Genomic DNA, 23,181 nt, shown 5'->3' with positions numbered 1-23,181 from the left:
TGCGCGTAGCAATGTTGAAGACAAACAGGTAAGTTATTAGGTGTATGCTGGTGTAAAAATGAGCTAGTGTACATTGGGGAAAAGACTTGACGGAATTGTGCGCTGTTGATGGGAAATGCGCACGTGACGGTGGTGGCAAAGTCCATATATCGTCATGACATCAAATGAGTTTCTTACAAACCTTTCGTCAGATACTTTTTTTACACTTATAGATTCGTTTGCGACATATTTGTGCACCATTCTCTGTCATTTATGTAGTCAGCTTCTCTTGCTTGCTGTCAGGAAAAATAACGCGCATTTTCAAATAATCTTCTTGCTTTTTGAAAATGTACCATAATATCTGGCATAGATGAGTTATTGAAATGGTTACAGGATCGTTATCGTGCCTCTCTGGTAGACATAATGAAATACATAATGAAAAATAGTTTAGTATGATTGCTCTTAATCCCAACGTTATCAAGAATAACGGCTATTAGTTTGTGTGACAGAACATTCGTCACCTCCTTTTCATTGGGCGCGTGAACAATACAAACAAGGTTGCCTAACAACTCGTGGCCAGAGAGGTAACAGTAGGATTCAGATGCCACCTTGCGGTGTGAGTATGGAAATAAATTGGTGCCGTGGTATTTAGTTTTTTTGCAGCTTCTTCACAAAATTACAAGGTTATTTAATTGCATACACCTTTGCCATATAATTTAGCGAAACATTATTTTCAAGAATACTTTCACAGGTTTCAATAAAGCATTTTTTTCTGTAGCCTAACATCTGATCCTGTATTAGCAATCACTACATGACAGAGCATTTTCGAATGAGAAACGCACTCACGGTCAATTGTGCAAATTCCCATTCCCTACTAAGCTCAAGTGGAGAACGGAGCCAGACAGCTTGTTTTTATTTTTTCAATTTTCCCTTTGACTCGGGAAGTACTCTCGCTGTCAAACTACTAGAAATAGAAACATAGAGAAAGAGGCAGAGCGAGAGGGATAACTGGGCCCAAAATCGGTCTTCTCCAGCAGGTGGCGTTTTATGTTTTTTCGCTCACCAAAGCGAGGAGTTTTTGTATGGAGGTCAACGAGAGAGTGTTGAACTTGGTTAACGAAAATGTGAATGGTTTATTTTCTACGTATGGCTTATTTGATCGACTAGAAGTTTCGTAATGCCTATGTTGTTGCGAGTGTACTGATTTAAGTAGGACACTTTGACATCCTGGCAACTTTGGAAAAAAAACACTTTATATTGGAGTTGTGCCTGTTGTTGTGCGTATCTGCCCTCTCATTGGCTAGAAGGGTCCCACCTAATCGTGCCCCCGCCCCACTGCCTTCCATTTTTGAAGACATTTATTTTCATTGTTAGAGCGGCCACTTGAGTATCTGGTCAATATAATGGATATTCTGTAATATAAATAACGGCACAGGGAAATAAGCGAGCACGGGGCAGTGCAATCAGCCGTGTAGCCAACCTTCAATCATACATTGGGTTTAAACTAACCGATACAGTTGTTGCAAATCATCTATGGTGTTCTAGTATCGATAGGACAATCGTCAGTCAACACGAGCATGGCAACTCCTCTACCTCCTTGCGTGATAGATTGTGGGACAGGGTGAGTTTGTTTACTTGAAACAGCTACGCTTGCTCTGAAGATACAGTATGTGATGTGCCTCGAAAAGGACATTTACTAACGTTAGGCTATGTTATGCCACCAATCAAGACAACCTTTTTTACCCAAGTGGAAAGCACCTGCCTGCAAAGTTTACTTGAGAATAATATTAAATAATACTATTAAAAATGTTATAAGGTATAATATATAATAATATACATACTTTCTAATGTTTTTTAGGTCTATAGCTAAGATGTTATATATATATATATGCCATTTAATGTAAATAAAGTGCCATTGGCCACTGCTGTAGTGTCCTCTAAAACTTATTTAGCTGTAGATGAGCCTACTGTTTTCTGAATCCGAAGGCCTGTAAACTCACAGGTGTGATTAACTTGATGAATAACTCAGCCTGTGGGCGGTACATTTTCCAAGATCTCTATGAATTAAACAGCTGCATGTTTTGGCTAACAATATACATTTTAGAGGAGATACATTTTTCCTCCTTGATGAATTAGTATGGTTAAACAGGAAGTTTTTGACTTAATTAGAAAGGCTGGGGTCGAGACAGAACCTGATACTGTACATTTATTACAGGGAACTAATTGCTAAAGGTTTCGGTTGTTTCTGAAAGGTTAATCGCAAATTGATCGGTAGAGAATATATTGACAAATGCATTCTGCTTAGTCCATGGTACAGAAAATAAATAAATGATTCAGTTGTATATTTGCACAATGGTTAAGGGCAAACATTGTAATCTTTGCTGTGTTATGATGACTTTGTGCTGTTTTTCTTTGAATGCAGGTACACCAAGATTGGATATGCTGGAAACACAGAGCCACAGTTTATCATGCCATCCTGTAAGTATACTGTATAGCTTATGTTGCAGATGTTTTAAACACTATCCACTTCTAACTTGAAGATTACTTTATTTACATCAGTTTTGGAGTTTTGGTTTTTGGATTGAATCAAGCTCTGCCTTGGGAAAGCACTAATTAAAGGCAGTGTAGCCTCCCATCTCATCACACGGCTGTGTAACCTTGAGCAAGTTACTGCACTCCAGCTGTCATTTCACTCATTACCATCAATTCATTTCTCAAGGGAACGGACAACAAATGAGTTTCAGACTGTTTTGATCTGTTCTTTGTTGAACACAAAGTCCTAAAATATGCTTGATAGCTGTGTGAACATATGGGCCTTGGTACGTCATCTGTCCATGTATATCGACTTGATGGACGGGAGGTCTAGAGAAGAATGTAACACCTGTTCGTTACCCTTATGTGTTTCCATTTCAGGCATCGCGATACGAGAGTCAGCCGGTGTAGGAGACCAGGCACAGAGGCGACTTGTGAAGGGAGTGGATGACTTGGATTTCTTTATAGGAGATGAAGGCATTGATAAGCCCAACTATGCAACTAAGGTGATTGATCCTACTCATAGGATCTGTCCCACTGGGCACAGATATCAGTTCAATGTCAAGTTCAATGTGAATTTAAAAAAAATAGTTCACCATGTCATTGGATTTAGGTTAAAAAAAGACAAAGTGCCCTTACGTTGATTACTTTTTGCTAACCCTAGCAGTTTTCTACGTTGATTCAACGTCATTAGGTTGAAGGTTGAAATGACATGGAAACAACGTTGATTCGACCAGTTTTCGCCCACAGGGGTGGTTTTGAGTTGTAACCATGTGGCCTTTTGTCTCCAAAGTGGCCCATCAGACATGGGATGGTGGAAGACTGGGATTTGATGGAAAAGTTCATGGAGCAGATCATCTTCAAGTATCTGCGGGCAGAGCCTGAAGACCATAGCTTCCTTATGGTGAGAGACAGTTTATTGTAAAGGTATTATATACCCCAGTATACACCATAACACATATTTTGTTTGTTATAACATATATGGGAATGAAATAGAGGTATTGGTATTTATTTTTCTATTTTTGAAACTGGTATTTCAGTATTTATAAATATCAATGAATGCACCCATTGCCCATTCTGAATTTAGTCAATGTTTTTCAAAATGAAAACAGTCAATAGGTGCATGGTTTTTGTAAGACCTCATTTAAATTGTATTCTTTTGTAGCTTTGCTGTTATTGCTCTTAGTCAGTTGGACTGTATAGTGTTTTTTACGTTTGTGTCCCCAGACAGAGCCTCCGTTGAACACGCCAGAGAACAGAGAGTATCTGGCTGAGATCATGTTTGAGACCTTTAATGTCCCAGGCCTGTACATCGCAGTGCAGGTACAACAGAAATAATGTCCCATTCACACTATTGATCTGCGGTGGTGTTAATGAGGTGTAATACCCCAATGACCCCATTCAGTAGTATATAGTACAAGTATTGAGGATGTCTTATTATTATAACAATGTATTTGATATGATCATCCATTCACTCCATGTAAGCCTAGATAGAAATATACAGTACCAGTCAAGTTTGGACACACCTACTTATTCAAGAGTTTTTCTTGATTTTTTACTGTTTTCTACATTGTAGAATAATAGTAAAGACATCAAACTATGAAATAACACATACGGAATCATGTACTAACCACCAATGTGTTAAACAAATCCATATATTTTATTTGAGATTCTTCAAAGTAGCCATCCTTTGCCTTGATGGCAGCTTTGCACACTCTTGGCATTCTCTCAACCAGCTTCACCTGGAATGCTTTTCCAACAGTTTTGTAGGAGTTCCCACACATGCTGAGCACTTGTTGGTTGCTTTTGTTTCTCTCTGTGGTCCAACTCATCCCAAACCATCTCAAATGGGTTGAGGTCGGGTGATTATGGAGGCCAGGTCATCTGATGCAGCACTCCATCTCTCCTTCTTGGTCAAATAGCCCTAACACAGCCTGGAGGTGTGTTGGGTCATTGTCCTGTTGAAAAACAAATTATAGTCCTATAAGCGCAACCAGATGGGATGAGGTGGGGTATCGCTGCAGAATGCTTTGGTAGCCATGCTGGTTAAGTGTGCCTTGAATTTTTTTAAAGTCACAGACAATGTCATCAGCAAAGCACCCCCACACCATCACACCTCCTCCTCCGTGCTTCATGGTGGGAACCACACATGCAGAGATCATCCGTTCACCTACACAAACATTTTGGCTCATCAGACCAAAGGACAGATTTCCACCAGTCTAATGTCCATTGCTCGTGTTTCGTGGCCCAAGCAAGTTTCTTCTTATAATTGGTGTCCTTTAGTAGTGATTTCTTTGCAGCAACTCGACCATGAAGGCCTGATTCACGCAGTCTCCTCCTAACAGTGTAATAAGTAGGTGTGTCCAAACTTTTGACTGGTACTGTATGTTTAAACACTTGATAGATCAGTGGATGCATAAAGATGTTAATGAAGGTGAGGTCCAATTAGGGCTGTTGTGACGATATTACTGCCACAATGGCAGTAATGATGAAAGTCAAATTCCATGTGATCGCTGAGTCACGGTAATCTCCTCTTATGCAATCTGGACATGCGTTGGTAGAAGAGGTCTTCATGGTTAAAAAACATTGGACCCGTTCCGAAATTGACCTGAGGCTTTCCCACACGGAACAGATATGCATAAATACATTTTGTAAATATAGAGACCTGTTTCGACAGGACCCAAGGACAATTAGACCCGTTCTGTGTAGACATAGCCCGGGCCGAATCGAGTGAGGGAAGTAGCAGAAAAGTCTTGTTTTAAGATACTTTCTTAACTGGAGCTGATAAAGCGTGAGAGGTGCCGCTCTAGCAGGCGGGAGAGGGGCCCTACTGTGAGCCAGTGACATTTGGAGCAGGGCGGAGGGAGAGACGAGAGCAGCATCCAACCAATCCGACTCGCGCTATAGTAGACTAATAGCGGCCATAGTTAGGTTATTTATCATGAAAAATGATTACAGAGTACCTGTCTTGACTTCATCAAACTGGGAGAAGCTAGTTAAGATTAGCTAGCTAGGCTAATTGAGGCTGCAGCTGTGCATGAGCTTCTCATCAATCACAACATAACAACAGATCCAATCTAGACCCATGACATTATTTAGAATTCTGGATCTGGAACTCGGTCTCGGGTATTCGGGTACAGGTGGATCCATGAAGATCTCTAGTTTGAAAATGGACAGCTCTTTATAAGATGATGATTTATTCAAAACATTTAAGACATTGCATTTAGAACACCATACACATATTCAAGCTTATGCATACTCATAGGCCTATACAGTGACTTTGGAAAGTATTCAGACCCCTTTACTTTAAACATTTTTTGTTCTGTTACAGCCTTATTCTAAAATTGATTAAATGTTATTTTTTTCCTCATCAATCTACACACAATACCCCATAATGACCAAGCAAAAACATTAAAAAAAAAACATTTTTGCAAATTTATTAAAAAATATATATTACATTTTCATAAGTATTCAGACCCTTTACTCAGTACTTTGTTGAAGCACCTTTGGTAGTAATTACAGCCTAGAGTCTTCCTGGGTATGACGCTACAAGCTTGACACAGCTGTATTTGGGGAGTTTCTCCCATTCTTCTCTGCAGATCCCCTCTCGCTCTGTCAAGTTGGATGGAGAGCGGTGCTGCACAGCTATTTTCAGGTCTCTCCAGAGATGTTCGATCGAGTTGAAGTCCGGGCTCTGGCTGGACCACTCAAGGACATTCAGAGACTTGTCCTGAAGCCACTCCTGCATTGTTTTGGCTTTGTGCTTAGGGTCGTTGTCCTGTTGGAAGGTGAACCTTCGCCCCAGTCTGAGGTCCTGAGCGCCCTGAAGCAGGTTTTCATCAAGGATATCACTTTACTTTGCTCCGTTCATCTTTGCCTCGAGCCTGACTAGTATCCCAGTCCCTTCTGCTGATAAACATCGCCACAGCATGTGGGAAGCACAGCCGCGAGCTGCCCAGTGACGCAAGCCTACCAGACGAGCTAAATCACTTCTATGCTCGCTTCGAGGTAAGCAACACTGAGGCATGCATGAGAGCATCAGCTGTTCCGGACAACTGTGTGATCACGCTCTCCGTAGCCGACGTGAGTAAGACCTTTAAACAGGTCAACATACACAAGGCTGCGGGGCCAGACGGATTACCAGGACGTGTGCTCCGGGCATGTGCTGACCAACTGGCAGGTGTCTTCACTGACATTTTCAACATGTCCCTGATTGAGTCTGTAATAACAACATGTTTCAAGCAGACCACCATAGTTCCTGTGCCCAAGAACACAAAGGCAACCTGCCTAAATGACTACAGACACGTAGCACTCACGTCCATAGCCATGAAGTGCTTTGAAAGGTTGGTAATGTCTCACATCTACACCATTATCCTAGAACCCATTCCAATTTGCATGCCGCCCAAACATATCCACAGATGATGCTATCTCTATTGCACTCCACACTGCCCTTTCCCACCTGGACAAAAGGAACACTTATGTGAGAATGCTATTCATTGACTACAGCTCAGCGTTCAACACCATAGTACCCTCAAAGCTCATCACTAAGCTAAGGATCCTGGGACTAAACACCTCCCTCAGCAACTAGATCCTGCACTTCCTGACGGGCCGCCCCCAGGTGGTGAGGGTAGGTAGCAACACATCTGCCATGCCGATCCTCAACATTGGAGCCCCTCAGGGGTGCGTGCTCAGTCCCCTCCTGTACTCCCTGTTCACCCACGACTGCATGGCCAGGCATGACTCCAACACCATCATTACGTTTGCAGACGACACAACAGTGGTAGGCCTGATCACCGACAACGACGAGACAGCCTAGGGAGGAGGTCAGAGACCTGGCCGGGTGGTGCCAGAATAGCAACCTATCCCTCAACGTGACCAAGACTAAGGAGATGATTGTGGACTACCAGAAAAGGAGGACCGAGCACGCCCCCATTCTCATCGATGGGGCTGTAGTGGAGCAGGTTGAGAGCTTCAAGTTCCTTGGTGTCCATACATTTACATTTAAGTCATTTAGCAGACGCTCTTATCCAGAGCGACTTACAAATGGTGCATACACCTTATGACAACCAGTGGAACAGCCACTTGCATCTAAATCTTGTTGGGGGGAGAAGGGGGTGAGAAGGATTACTTACCCTTACTTACCCTATCCTAGGTATTCCTTGAAGAGGTGGGGTTTCAGGTGTCTCCGGAAGGTGGTGATTGACTCCGCTGTCCTGGCGTCGTGAGGGAGTTTGTTCCACCATTGGGGGCCAGGGCAGCGAACAGTTTTGACTGGGCTGAGAACTGTACTTCCTCAGTGGTAGGGAGGCGAGCAGGCCAGAGGTGGATGAACGCAGTGCCCTTGTTTGGGTGTAGGGCCTGATCAGAGCCTGGAGGTACTGAGGTGCCGTTCCCCTCACAGCTCCGTGGCGAGCACCATGGTCTTGTAGCGGATGCGAGCTTCAACTGGAAGCCAGTGGAGAGAGCGGAGGAGCGGGGTGACGTGAGAGAACTTGGGAAGGTTGAACACCAGACGGGCTGCGGCGTTCTGGATGAGTTGTAGGGGTTTAATGGCACAGGCAGGGAGCCCAGCCAACAGCGAGTTGCAGTAATCAAGACGGGAGATGACAAGTGCCTGGATTAGGACCTGCGCCGCTTCCTGTGTGAGGCAGGGTCGTACTCTGCGGATGTTGTAGAGCATGAACCTACAGGAACGGGACACCGCCTTGATGTTAGTTGAGAACGTCAGGGTGTTGTCCAGGATCACGCCAAGGTTCTTAGCGCTCTGGGAGGAGGACACAATGGAGTTGTCAACCGTGATGGCGAGATCATGGAGCGGGCAGTCCTTCCCCGGGAGGAAGAGGGAGCTCCGTCTTGCTGAGGTTCAGCTTGAGGTGGTGATCCGTCATCCACACTGATATGTCTGCCAGACATGCAGAGATGCGATTCGCCACCTGGTCATCAGAAGGGGGAAAGGAGAAGATTAATTGTGTGTCGTCTGCATAGCAATGATAGGAGAGACCATGTGAGGTTATGACAGAGCCAAGTGACTTGGTGTATAGCGAGAATAAGAGAGGGCCTAGAACAGAGCCCTGGGGACACCAGTGGTGAGAGCGCGTGGTGAGGGAGACAGATTCTCGCCACGCCACCTGGGACTAGGACACCTGTCAGGTAGGACGCAATCCAAGCGTGGGCCGCGCCGGAGATGCCCAACTCGGAGAGGGTGGAGAGGAGGATCTGATGGTTCACAGTATCGAAGGCAGCCGATAGGTCTAGAAGGATGAGAGCAGAGGAGAGAGAGTTAGCTTTAGCAGTGCGGAGCGCCTCCGTGATACAGAGAAGAGCAGTCTCAGTTGAATGACTAGTCTTGAAACCTGACTGATTTGGATCAAGAAGGTCATTCTGAGAGAGATAGCGGTAGAGCTGGCCAAGGACGGCACGCTCAAGAGTTTTGGAGAGAAAAGAGAGAAGGGATACTGGTCTGTAGTTGTTGACATCGGAGGGATCGAGTGTAGGTTTTTTCAGAAGGGGTGCAACTCTCGCTCTCTTGAAGACGGGAGGGACGTAGCCAGTGGTCAGGGATGAGTTGATGAGCGAGGTGAGGTAAGGGAGAAGGTCTCCGGAAATGGTCTGGAGAAGAGAGGGGGGGGATAGGGTCAAGCGGGCAGGTTGTTGGGCGGCCGGCCGTCACAAGACGCGAGATTTCATCTGGAGAGAGAGGGGAGAAAGAGGTCAGAGCATAGGGTAGGGCCAGAACCAGCGGTGTACTTAGCAAACGAGGATCGGATGTCATCGACCTTCTTTTCAAAATGGTTGACGAAGTCATCTGCAGAGAGGAGGAGGGAGGGGGGATTCAGGAGGGAGGAGAAGGTGGCAAAGAGCTTCCTAGGGTTAGAGGCAGATGCTTGGAATTTAGAATGGTAGAAAGTGGCTTTAGCAGCAGAGACAGAGGAGGAAAATGTAGAGAGGAGGGAGTGAAAGGATGCCAGGTCCGCAGGGGGCGGTTTTCCTCCATTTCCGCTCGGCTGCCCGGACCCTGTTCTGTGAGCTCGCAATGAGTCGTCGAGCCACGGAGCGGGAGGGGAGGACCGAGCCGGCCTGGAGGATAGGGGACATAGGGAGTCAAAGGATGCAGTAAGGGAGGAGAGGAGGGTTGAGGAGGCAGAATCAGGAGATAGGTTGGAGAAAGTTTGAGCAGAGGGAAGAGAAGATAGGATGGAAGAGGGAGAGAGTAGCGGGGAGAGAGAGCGAAGGTTGGGACGGCGCGATACCATCAGTAGGGGCAGTGTGGGAAGTGTTGGATGAGAGCCAAGGTAGTGGTCGGAGACTTGGAGGGGAGTCAATGAGAGTGGAAGAACAGCATCTAGTAAAGATGAGGTCATTAGCGTATTGCCTGTTGTGAGTAGGGGGAAGGTGAGAGGGTGAGGTCAAAGAGGAGAGGAGTGGAAAGAAGGAGGCAGAGAGGAATGAGTCAACGTGGGGAGGTTAAAGTCGCCCAGAACTGTGAGTGGTGAGCCGTCCTCAGGAAAGGAGCTTATCAAGGCATCAAGCTCATTGATGAACTCTCCGAGGGAACCTGGAGGGCGATAAATGATAAGGATGTTAAGCTTGAAAGGGCTGGTAACTGTGACAGCATGGAATTCAAAGGAGGCAATAGACAGATGGGTAAGGGGAGAAAGAGAGAAAGACCACTTGGGAGAGATGAGGATCCCGGTGCCACCACCCCGCTGACCAGAAGCTCTCAGGAACACGTGGGCGGACGAGGGAGAGAGCAGTAGGGTAGCAGTGTTATCTGTGGTGATCCATGTTTCCGTCAGTGCCAAGAAGTCAAGGACTGGAGGGAGGCATAGGCTGAGATGAACTCTGCCTTGTTGGCCAGATTGGCAGTTCCAGAGGCTACCAGAGACCTGGAACTCCACGTGGGTCGTGCAGCTGGGACCACCAGGTTAGGGTGGTCGCGGCCACGCCGGTGTGGAGCGTTTGTATGGTCTGTGCAGAGAGGAGAGAACAGGGATAGACAGACACATAGTTGACAGGCTACAGAAAAGGCTACGCTAATGCAAGGAAATTGAATGACAAGCGGACTACACGTCTCGAATGTTCAGAAAGTTAAGCTACGTAGCAAGAATCTTATTGACTAAAATGATTAAAATGATACAGTACTGCTAAAGTAGGCTAGCTGGCAGTAGCTGCGTTGTTGACACTACACTAATCAAGGTGTAATAATTTCTACAGTGCTGCTATTCGGGGGGCTAGCTGGCTAGCTAGCAGTGTTGTTTACGTTACGTGTCCACATCAACAACAAACTAGAATGGCCCAAACACACCAAGACAGTCGTGGAGAGGACCTATTCCCCCTCAGGAAACTAAAAAGATCTGAGATCCTCAAAGGGTTCTACAGCTGCAACATCGAGAGCATCCTAACTGGTTGCATCACTGCCTGGTATGGCAATTGCTCGGCCTCTGACCGCAAGGCACTACAAAGGGTAGTGCATATGGCCCAGTACATCATGGGGGCTAAGCTGCCTGCCATCCAGGACCTCTACACCAGGCGGTGTCAGAGGAAGGCCCTAAAAATTGTCAAAGACCCCAGCCACCCTAGTCATAGATTGTTTTCTCTACTACCGCGTGGCAAGCGGTACCGGAGTGCCATATCCAGGACTAAAGGGCTTCTCAACAGTTTTTACCCCCAAGCCATAAGACTCCTGAACTGGTAATCAAATGGCTAACCGGCTACCTGCATTGTGTCCCACCCGCCAACCCCTCTTTTACGCTACTGCTACTCTCTGTTCAACATACAGTGCCTGAGATCAATTTAGAGTCTTATAGCAAAAGGTCTTATTTACTTATGTAAATGAGGTATTTCTGTTTTTATTGTTTTATAAATTTACAAACATTTCTAAAAACCCATTTTCACTTTGTCATTATGGGGTTTTGTGTGTAGATTGCTGAGGATTTTTTTATTTAATACATTTTAGAATAAGGATGTAATGTAACAAAATGTGGAAAAAGTCAAGGGGTCTGAATACATTCCGAAAACACTGTATACGATATGAGCCAAAGCCCGAAAAATAAACCTGAATTAAAATAATGATTATGGCATTGGACAATACATAACCTAATAGCCTACTGCATATTATGCAAGGTGGAAAAACATTTTTAAAAAACCATATATCGATTCTGGATGTTTTTGGTACATAACTGTTCTAGCCTATACTTCAAAATTAAACAAATTCTAGCAATCACCTTTGAATCTGGACTGTACTATTCATACTGGTTGGACTGGTTACCTTATGATATGCTCCAAACATCAATCCATGAGTCTGGGAGAGAACATATAGGCCTAGGTGATGCTGTTGGTTCATTGATTGTGCAGGGTGGCTTTACAGAGTTAGCTTACAATTATAGTGAATTTGTCCATCTCCTCTCCTTCATTCCTTTTTCAAGCACGCAGAAATAGGGGCTGTCAACAGTTTTAGTTAAATAAATGTGTTGCGTTATGAAAACATGTTACTATCGCTATTCCCAAACATATTTAATTTGGTTTCCCAAATGAAGCACTGGGTAGCTGCAGAAACATGGTTGGAGAGCCCATAGCATAGAGAGTTTGGGTGGAATATCACCTGTCATGCAGTGATAGGCTGCATGCTCCTCAAACAGTGGTTGATGCGTGAAGTGAAATAAGTGTTCTTATAAGCCCAGACATTTCTATATGCAATCCCGTGTGATAGCAGAGTTTTTGATGGTTGCCACTAAAAAGAGGAGGATCCCAGCTGCTACTATATTTAGGTCTATTTCTCAGCTGCTCTGCTATAAAACCGGACTAGCCTCAGTATGATTTAATCTGGGAAAGCAGCCTCTATTTGCTATTCGAGTGCATACGGATTATGTCTTTTTTCCCCTGCCCCCTGTTCCTACAACACAACATTGATGGTACCTTAATTGGGGAGGACGGCTTGTGGTAATGGCTGGAGAGGAATAAGTGAAATGGTATCAAACACATCAAACACATGGTTACAGTTATTTGATGCCATTCCATGTGCGCTGTTTCCGTACATTAATATGAGCCGTCCTCCCCTCAGCAGCCTCCTGTTGTTCCTATCCATTTGATATTGGGCCATTCTAAATTTAAAAAATTCTCCATATTAGTAAAGACAAGAGTAATTTGAGAATAGTCTGGTGGTTGAATATATGACCACTTGATGAGAGAACAGGGTGTGCAGCCTGAGGCAAGGAACAGAGTGTAAGCTTTTTTTGTGACTTTTTGTTGCATATAGTAGCTTCATGCAGCCCAAATATGTTTTGATTTTTAAGACAATCTAAGATTTGTATCATTCACATCTAAATTAGCCAATTAACTCTAAATCTAGTTTAGCATATAGGACCTGTTTCAAATGATCACTTTTACTCTCAAAATTGCTCCGGAATGGGAAAAATATCCTTTCTATTTTATTCCGCCAAGTTCAATTATATTCTTCTTACTATAAAATCATATAATATAAAATAATGGCACGGGACCTATAAGCATATCTTGTCTGCTAAATTAACTAGTCTACAGCCTATGGCAGGGCGCATAGCCAGCCAGATAACATACAGTAGGCCAACTCATATTTTGTTCTCTGAAATACATTTTCTTCATATCATAATGTTTCTTTAGACTTGCCTAAAATAAATAATGGATTTATTGTGGTTTTATTAAATGGGTTTATTAGACTTTTTTTCAATGTAGATGTTCCAAAGGCATACATCAGCGGCATGTATGCGTGGAGGCTTGGAGATTCTAAACATGTTTACAATATTTCATGAACGCCACAGCCCTAGGTCTAATCACATTGAAATCTGTCTCTCAGTTATTGTACTGGTTCATTTCAGGCAGTTCTGGCCCTGGCAGCATCATGGACGTCTAGACAAGTAGGCGAGCGAACACTGACAGGAATCGTGATTGACAGCGGAGATGGAGTCACCCACGCCATACCTGTGGTAACAAAAGCATATCAACGTTTTTTTGTTGTTAAAAGACACTATGACAAAGTAGGTCTCGGGCCTAATAGGTCATAGAGGCTTATAATCACACTTGTCGTGAAAGCTTAATGTTGTCTTATGTCACGTTAAACTGTTATGAAACCGTCCATCAACATTGGAGTTGCCATAATCTTCCATGACAGAAGTGCTATGCCAACCTTATGAAGGCATTATAAACCTCAAAATGTGTTGGCATTCCTCAGGAAAAGCTAGGCCATCTTGGTTGCTTAGCTTTAATTGTGGGAACAAAACAGAAATGTCTTTCTTTTGAGTGGAAGCAGCTAGCAAGCCCAACTTAACTCCTTTATTGATCTGTTTTGATTGTGTGTCTGTCCAAATTCAAAGGAATGTCAATATACAACATGATCCAAGGCATTGTGGGTTAATGGGAGGATCCAATGAGGAAAGGCATGTAAGGGGACGTTTTATAACCATCCTATCCCTTCCCTGATAGAAACATCCCTGTAACATGGGTTGAACTCCCCCACCCCAGGACATGCTTCAACTCTTTGGTCTTTTGACCAATTAGATCAGCTCTGAAAAAGATCTGATGTGATTGGTCAAAAGACCAATTAGTGGAACAAATATCAGAATTGGGCTGTCTGTGTAAACGCAGCCTAAGACTCCCATACTGTTTCTCAACAGACCAAGGTGGCTTTTCCCTCCTCCAGGTCAAAGCAAATTCCCCTGTGGGCATTCGCCATATTGCTTTTAGCTATCCTGTCTTTTTAAATCAGGGTTGCTGTCCTGTCTTTTTAAATCAGGGTTGCTGTCCTGCCTTTTTAAATCAGTGTTGCTGTCCTGTCTTTTTAAATCAGGGTTGCTGTCCTGTCTTTTTACATCAGTGTTGCTGTCCTGTCTTTTTAAATCAGGGTTGCTGTCCTGTCTTTTTAAATCAGTGTTGCTGTCCTGTCTTTTTAAATCAGTGTTCCTGTCCTGTCTTTTTAAATCAGTGTTGCTGTCCTGTCTTTTTAAATCAGTGTTGCTGTCCTGTGTTTTTAAATCAGTGTTGCTGTCCTGTCTTTTTAAATCAGGGTTGTTGTCCTGTCTTTTTAAATCAGGGTTGCTGTCCTGTCTTTTTAAATCAGTGTTGCTGTCCTGTCTTTTTAAATCAGTGTTCCTGTCCTGTCTTTTTAAATCAGTGTTGCTGTCCTGTCTTTTGAAATCAGGGTTGCTGTCCTGTCTTTTTAAATCAGTGTTGCCGTCCTGTCTTTTTAAATCAGGGTTGCTGTCCTGTCTTTTTAAATCAGTGTTGCTGTCCTGTCTTTTTAAATCAGGGTTGCTGTCCTGTCTTTTTAAATCAGGGTTGCTGTCCTGTCTTTTTAAATCAGGGTTGCTGTCCTGTCTTTTTACATCAGTGTTGCTGTCCTGTCTTTTTACATCAGTGTTGCTGTCCTGTCTTTTTAAATCAGTCTTGCTGTCCTGTCTTTTTAAATCAGTGTTGCTGTCCTGTCTTTTTAAATCAGTGTTGCTGTCCTGTCTTTTTAAATCAGTGTTCCTGTCCTGTCTTTTTAAATCAGTGTTGCTGTCCTGTCTTTTTAAATCAGTGTTGCTGTCCTGTCTTTTTAAATCAGTGTTGCTGTCCTGTCTTTTTAAATCAGTGTTGCTGTCCTGTCTTTTTAAATCAGTGTTGCTGTCCTGTCTTTTTAAATCAGTGTTGCTGTCCTGTCTTTTTAAATCAGTGTTGCTGTCCTGTCTTTTTAAATCAGTGTTGCTGTCCTGTCTTTTTAAATTAGGGTTGTTGTCCTGTCTTTTTAAATCAGTGTTGCTGTCCTGTCTTTTTAAATCAGTGTTGCTGTCCTGTCTTTTTAAATCAGTGTTGCCGTCCTGTCTTTTTAAATCAGGGTTGCTGTCCTGTCTTTTAAATCAGTGTTGCTGTCCTGTCTTTTAAATCAGTGTTGCTGTCCTGTCTTTTTAAATCAGTGTTGCTGTCCTGTCTTTTTAAATCAGGGTTGCTGTCCTGTCTTTTTAAATCAGGGTTGCTGTCCTGTCTTTTTAAATCAGTGTTGCTGTCCTGTCTTTTTAAATCAGGGTTGCTGTCCTGTCTTTTTAAATCAGTGTTGCTGTCCTGTCTTTTTAAATCAGGGTTGCTGTCCTGTCTTTTTAAATCAGTGTTGCTGTCCTGTCTTTTTAAATCAGTGTTGCTGTCCTGTCTTTTTAAATCAGGGTTGCTGTCCTGTCTTTTTAAATCAGTGTTGCTGTCCTGTCTTTTTAAATCAGTGTTGCCGTCCTGTCTTTTTAAATCAGTGTTGCTGTCCTGTCTTTTTAAATCAGGGTTGCTGTCCTGTCTTTTTAAATCAGGGTTGCTGTCCTGTCTTTTTAAATCAGTGTTGCTGTCCTGTCTTTTTAAATCAGGGTTGCTGTCCTGTCTTTTTAAATCAGGGTTGCCGTCCTGTCTTTTTAAATCAGGGTTGCTGTCCTGTCTTTTTAAATCAGGGTTGCTGTCCTGTCTTTTTAAATCAGGGTTGCTGTCCTGTCTTTTTAAATCAGTGTTGCTGTCCTGTCTTTTTACATCAGTGTTGCTGTCCTGTCTTTTTAAATCAGTGTTGCTGTCCTGTCTTTTTAAATCAGGGTTGCTGTCCTGTCTTTTTAAATCAGTGTTGCTGTCCTGTCTTTTTAAATCAGGGTGGCTGTCCTGTCTTTTTAAATCAGCGTGGCTGTCTTGTCTTTTTAAATCAGGGTTGCTGTCCTGTCTTTTTAAATCAGTGTTGCTGTCCTGTCTTTTTAAAATCAGGGTTGCTGGCAGAGAGGAAACAAGGAGAAGTAGCCACTTTAGCTTATTGAGATGCACCACCTGTGCACATGACTCTCCTAAATATAACTCCCTCTCTGTAAAGTGATATGGCATGAAGTTCTGTGTCTGTTGTTTATGATGACTAAAATGCTGTGTCAAATTCAATGATTGCTGGGATCCCGTATGTGGACTTTTTCTTTATGGCTATATATGAAATAGAATTGGATACCATAAAATAGAATACCATACAGTGAAAAACAAGTGCTGTACCCATATTGAGATATATTGGTACTTGTTAACGTAAATGTCACAGCACGTTCATAGACTTGTTCAGATGCCTTCTTCACTGTCAGCTGTTTTCTAAATGTTTTCTAGATACATATTGCAGCTTTAAGTGTTTCATGTTGTGCAAATTCATAGTTATGCTGCAGGTATAGAGTAACTCTTTAAGACATGATCAGGATCATATTATGTTAACCTGTTGTTGACTTGATATTTAGGATTCTTGACTGTTTGAGTCATTGTAACTTATGTGTCCTGTGCTAGGCTGAAGGCTACGTCATTGGGAGCTGTATAAAACACATCCCCATAGCAGGTCGAGACATCACCTTGTTTATTCAGCAGCTCCTCAGAGAGAGGGAGGTGGGCATCCCCCCAGAACAGTCCATGGAGACAGCCAAGGCAGTCAAGGTAAGGAGGAGAATAGTAGTGAAGCTACCTAGCAACACCTAGCGACCTCTTTAAGAGGTTTTGATTGGTGTAATTTAAAAAATATATATATAATTTATTTGACCTTTATTTTACTAGGCAAGTCAGTTAAGAACAAATTCTTATTTTCAATGACGGCCTAGGAGCAGTGGGTTAACTGCCTGTTCAGGGGCAGAACGACTCCAATGGTTGTTGGACTGATGCTACATTAAGTACATAAATGGACAATGTCAGCTCACACTTGTTTATTTGTTGTTTGTTGTTTTGTTTTCCCAGGAGAGGTACTGCTACATCTGTCCAGACATTGTGAAGGAATTTGCCAAATATGACACAGACCCTGGGAAATGGATCAAGAAGTACAAAGGCATCAATGCCATCAACAAATCTGAATTCCACATAGACGTTGGATATGAACGCTTTTTAGGTCCAGAAATATTCTTTCATCCAGAGGTATTCATTGATATTCTGAATAATGGGTAGCGTTTATTTTATGCTACACTATTTATAAGAAGTAACATGTTACCCAATAAGGATCCAGTTGGATTAATTACTAATTTGAAATGAGTATCTTCAAGAAAGCACCAATTGTTGACATGTAAGATATCAGTAAAAAAAAAGATAAATAATTGTTATGCAGAATAAAGTTGACAAATTTAAGATTATTCTCATTTAAAGGCCCAGTGCAGTCAAAATCATGGTTTCCATGTGTTTTATACATATTTACACACTGAGGTTGGAATGATAATGCCTTTTTAGTGTAAGAGCTGTTTGAAAAGAAAGCCTAATATTTCAGCCTGTTTTGGTGGGATGGTGTTTTGGCCAGCCTGGTGACAACACCAGGTGGTAAATTAGTTAGACTTAAAATAATAAAGAGTTCTAAACCTAACTGACAATAACAGCTAGTTTTCAGTTTTCCCCTCTCCAGACCACTCCCAGACAGTCATAGCTAAATTCTTTCTTGAGAAATTGCTCTTTGCTAAGAAGTTAGTTTTGTTTATTTTCTAATATTTTAATTAAAAACAATAACAGTAATATTCTTAATTGTTACCCAGAAATAATTTGATATTGAGATAAAAACAGCTGCATTGAACCTTGCTTTAAACATTCACATGTAATACCCACTATATCTGCTCCTGTGTTTTACAGTTTGCCAACCCAGACTTCATGCAGCCAATCTCAGATATAGTTGACGAGGTTATAATGAACTGTCCAATAGATGTCAGAAGACCTCTATATAAGGTATGGCTTCAACACTACGTTCTGCAATTGATTGTGTGATGGGGGAAATGCATGTCTTTCCAGTTTAACAATTCATTTAAGAAATAATATGATTTGAAGATTATTTTAAATATGTCAGACTTGCTCTGCAATACATTTAGTATTGACAGTTTTGATTCTGAATAGTTTTTCATATTTTGTCCACCAGGCGTCAGTGTACACCTTGTTATCTTACTGGTAGATGCATGTTGGCCTTGTTGGAGGCAATGAGGGAACATCGGCTTGAACACGGCACCTGACTTATTCAATGGCCATTTCAGTTCACATTCTAGTCTTCATTTAGCTTGGATCATACCAACAAAACATATATTTTTTCTAAACACAGTGCAAATGATCTTGCTCTCATGTATTATAAATGTCCATGATCTTCATGCCACTCATGTGCATATCAAATTAAAACATCAAACTGGGGTATTTATAAAAACATTGAGACAAGTCATTGAACTTGTAATAGCCCAGTGAACCAACTGCCTAAAATAAAATATTGCAATCTTCTGGGCAATTGAATAAATTTAACAATTCATTGAGCATCCTAACTATCCCCACGAGTCAGAACACCTGAGGTGGACTATAAGCTTAAACCATCTTCTTCACAAATTGAAAGGTGGTCATCTGCAGTAAAACGCTCTGCTGCTGGGCTCTCATCTCCTCCTCTGACACGAGTAATAAATGGATTCATTTCAGAAAGGCAAAACATGGATGGAAAGAGGGAGGGAGAGAGGGATGAAAAATAGGTGGAGAACAGTACTTTTTTTATTGCTCCAGAAGTTATTCCAGCTCAGCCCAATCCAAACAACGGGATACATTTCCTCCCAAAGCCTCTAAAGTTTGTTAACAAACGATTGACCCCCTCGACCTGTAATGGCGGAGGATCGCTGGTTGATCCCCTATTATCGCCGAACGTCAATATTTAATTAAGGTCGAATGACTGTCCCAATATTCCCTGAGCCTTTCTCTCTCTCTCTCTCTCTCTCTCTCTCTCTCTCTCTCTCTCTCTCTCTCTCTCTCTCTCTCTCTCTCTCTCTCTCTCTCTATCAGCAACTTTCAAGGCACGACGCAAAGCCGAGGTGCATTATTGCTATTATAAACTGGTTACCAACCTAATTAGAACAGTAAAAATAAATGTTTTGTCATAGCCATGGTATACTGTCTGATATACCACACCTGTCAGCCAATCAGCATTCAGGGCTCGCACCACCCAGTTAATAATTTGTGATTAAGCCCTAATTCTGTGATGACATTGAAGCCTAACTAGACACAGAAAGCATGCACAAAAATATTGAACATCTGTCGATGTGCCCTTGAGCAAGGCATTTAACCCTAATTCCGCCAGATGCATCATTCATAATGACTGACCCTGGCTGTGACCCCATACTCCATGGGTGTCTCAATGAAATTGGGATATTAAAAAAATACATTTCCAATTCACACATGCGTATAATATACAGTATGTGTAAAAAAGGACAACTATAAGCGCCCACCAATTAGTGTCTCTTGATTGTGTGTTTAGCAAGATTGACTACTTTTGGTGAATGAAGGTGTTGTTATTGTTTTGATGGGCTAGAAAACTGACACCCTATAGTTGTGTTGTGTACTGACACATTACAGAATATTGTCCTGTCTGGCGGTTCCACCATGTTCAGAGACTTTGGCCGGCGGCTGCAGAGAGACCTGAAGCGGTCGGTAGACGCCAGGCTCAAATTGAGTGAGGAGCTCAGTGGAGGAAGGATAAAGGTGTGTGTCTGTTCGTGCTTTCCTGCCTCCTATGGTCATGTTTGGTACGACAACGATCATAGGAGTTGGCAATACAGATCTGACATTGTCCAGGCTATTGTTATGCAGGGTAGAACTGGGCTCAGGATGGATGGTAATCTGTCTACTTTCCTGTTGTTTTCAGCCCAAGCCCATGGAGGTCCTGGTGGTTACACACCACATGCAGCGCTATGCCGTGTGGTTTGGAGGATCCATGCTTGCCTCTACGGTAAAGACCATACACAGTGCACATGTACACACTCACACACAGAGCACGCACCCACGCATACACACTACATTTTCTACATGGTCATACTGCGAAGGTTAACAAGTTCTGTTATTATTATTATTATCATTCACTCTTACATGTCTACTGTATTAATGTATATATAGAATCAATATATAAACAGTACTCAGCCTACAGATAAAGGATCTTCATTTAATTACTATTTTGTTGCTGAACTATTTCCTGCACAATAGTGTATTCTAGGTTTAAAATGTCTGACTTTGCCCTAATGAAAAATAGATCAACTCCTACAAAAAATGTCCATGAATTAAATCTACATAATAATTCAAATGTCCTGTTGCTGCAGGATTAGTTTCCTGCTGTAGCATACTGGCTCAAATTAAGATTGTAACATCTGTAATAATGCTGTGTCTGGTGTAGAGGTCGACCGATTATGATTTTTCAACGCCGATACCGATTATTGGAGGACCAAATAAAGCCGATACTGATCAATCAGCCAATTTTTTTTACATTTTAATTTTATTTGTAATAATGACAATTACAACAATAAATACTGAATGAACACTTATTTGAACTTAATATAATACATCAATAAAATCAATTTAGCCTCAAGTAAATAATGAAACATGTTAAATTTGGTTTAAATAATGCAAAAACAATGTTTTGGAGAAGAATGTAAAAGTGCAAAATGTGCCATGTAAGAAAGCGAACGTTTCAGTTCCTTGCTCAGAACATGAGAACTTATGAAAGCTGGTGGTTCCTTTTAACATGAGTCTTCAATATTCCCAGGTAAGAAGTTTTAGGTTGTAGTTATTATAGGAATTATAGGACTATTTCCCTCTATACCATTTGTATTTCATTAACCTTTGACTATTGGATGTTCTTATAGGCACTTTAGTATTGCCAGTGTAACAGTATAGCTCCCGTCCCTCTAGTTAGTGTGCGCTAACTAGCCAGCCATTTCACTTTGGTTACACCAGCCTCATCTCTGGAGTTGATAGTCTTGAAGTCATAAACAGCGCAATGCTTGACGCACAACGAAGAGCTGCTGGCAAAACGCACGCAAGTGCTGTTTGAATGAATGTTTACGCGCCTGCTTCTGCCTACCACCGCTCAGTCAGATACTTGTATGTTTGTATGCTCAGTCAGATTATATGCAACGCAGGACACGCTAGATAATATCTAGTAATATCATCAACCATGTTTAGTTAACTAGTGATTATGATTGATTGTTTTTTATGAGATAAGTTTAATGCTAGCTAGCAACTTACCTTGGCTTACTGCATTTGCGTAACAGGCAGTCTCCTTGTGGAGTGCAATGAGAGAGAGGCAGGTCGCCGAGCTGACAAGGTGAAAATCTGTCGTTCTGCCCCTGAACAAGGCAGTTAACCCACCGTTCCTAGGCCGTCATTGAAAATAAGAACGTGTTCTTAAGTGTCTTGACTAGTTAAATAAAGGTATAAATATATATGTATATATTTATATATATATATTTAAATCTGCAAATCGGCGCCCAAAAATACAGATTTCCGATTGTTATGAAAACTTTAAATCTGCCCTAATTAATCGGCCATTCCGATTAATCGGTCGACCTCTAATCTGGTGTTATCTAACCTTTTTCCATCTGCCTAAAGTACTGAGATAAATCCCCTGTTGCTCCTTGCTTTTGTATTCTGTTTCTTTCCTTCACAGCCTGAGTTTCTCCAGGTTTGTCACTCAAAAAAGGACTACGATGAGTTTGGTCCCAGCATCTGCCGCCATAACCCTGTCTTTGGTACCATGTCCTAATGCTAAAACCCACACCTACAGAACCTGCTATTGACCCCGGCCTGGGGTCAGTCCATGCATCGTGATTGATGTCCTTACTTTACCACCATAGCACTCTAACCTACCACACAAGAGCCCCTTAGACGTTGATGTGCAATTGAATTTGTCAAAAATATATTGTACAATCAGTATCGACTAATTAGAATAAATGTGAAGGATAAGAGTCATTGAATTAGACAAAGACCTCTTATAGCACACATACAGTGAATTTTCAATATTGTCAGTGTAGCAACATTGCAGACTATTTAATAGAATTAAACAAGAAAACATCTAAACTGGAACACTTTGGTTGAAGCCATGAACTGAAGACTGTTTTCTTGCACCTACTCTCTTAGTTTCGCTGTAAACTCTTAATATTAACTTTAGATCCCATCCCAGGCTGCATGAATCATGTGGGAAGGCAACCCACGCTAATTCTGGAGCAGCCCAAGTTACATTTGTCCAATATCCATAGAATGTCATGCTTTGAAATTGTATATAGAATATATAGATAAAGATACTATATATTACAATATAACAAATTTAGAAATGTGTTTATATTTGTATTAAAGATTATCAGAACAGCTATATAAAGATGTAGATCGTATTGACGTGAAATAGTGTAACGTGAAAGAAGAGATATTTCGAGAGATTTTGTTTATTAGGTCCAAAAGTATTTATTAAATTATTTTTGTCAGCCACAAATTATCTATGGTATATAATGACATTGAAGTATTTATTTATACATCTCTGTGTATCTAGAAGTTATTTCCGTAGGGAACTGTGCTCACTAAAAATCAAACTGCTGTATGACGCTAATGTGAATAAAGGTACTTGGCACCTTCATGGCTTGTGGTTTCTGATTGATAGCTAATGTGATTGAAAAATATATATTTTTAACCTTTTTATTTTTTGCATTTTTCGCAGTTTCTCCCCAATTTCGTTAGTAGTTAATATCTTGTCTCATCGCTACTAGGGGGGCTAGGAGAGACGAAGGTCGAAAGCCATGCGTCCTCCGAAACACAACCCAACCAAGCCGCACTGTTTCTTAACACAGTGCGCATCCAACCCGGAAGCCAGCCGCACCAGTGTGTTGGAGGCAACACTGTGCACCTGGCGATCTGGATAACGTGCACTGCGCCCGG

At 42.0% G+C, this 23,181-nt stretch overlaps 1 protein-coding gene across 1 annotated transcript; it reads left to right on the top strand.

The window, feature by feature from the left end:
• Positions 1–1,360: 1,360 nt before the first annotated feature.
• LOC118370514 (actin-related protein 3B-like) lies at positions 1,361–22,882 on the top strand. The gene is made up of 12 exons (XM_035755553.2): positions 1,361–1,600; positions 2,402–2,457; positions 2,893–3,017; positions 3,305–3,415; positions 3,739–3,834; positions 13,362–13,469; positions 16,792–16,935; positions 17,230–17,403; positions 18,100–18,192; positions 19,840–19,965; positions 20,129–20,212; positions 21,923–22,882. Exons 1-12 carry the CDS (start codon positions 1,557–1,559, stop codon positions 22,016–22,018), a joined length of 1,257 nt encoding a protein of 418 aa, XP_035611446.1. The 5' UTR covers positions 1,361–1,556; the 3' UTR covers positions 22,019–22,882.
• The last annotated feature ends 299 nt before the right edge of the window (positions 22,883–23,181 follow it).

This window comes from Oncorhynchus keta, chromosome 4, assembly GCF_023373465.1.
Source record: "Oncorhynchus keta strain PuntledgeMale-10-30-2019 chromosome 4, Oket_V2, whole genome shotgun sequence".
NCBI lineage: Eukaryota > Metazoa > Chordata > Actinopteri > Salmoniformes > Salmonidae > Oncorhynchus > Oncorhynchus keta.
This window is presented reverse-complemented; position numbering and strand designations above follow the sequence as displayed.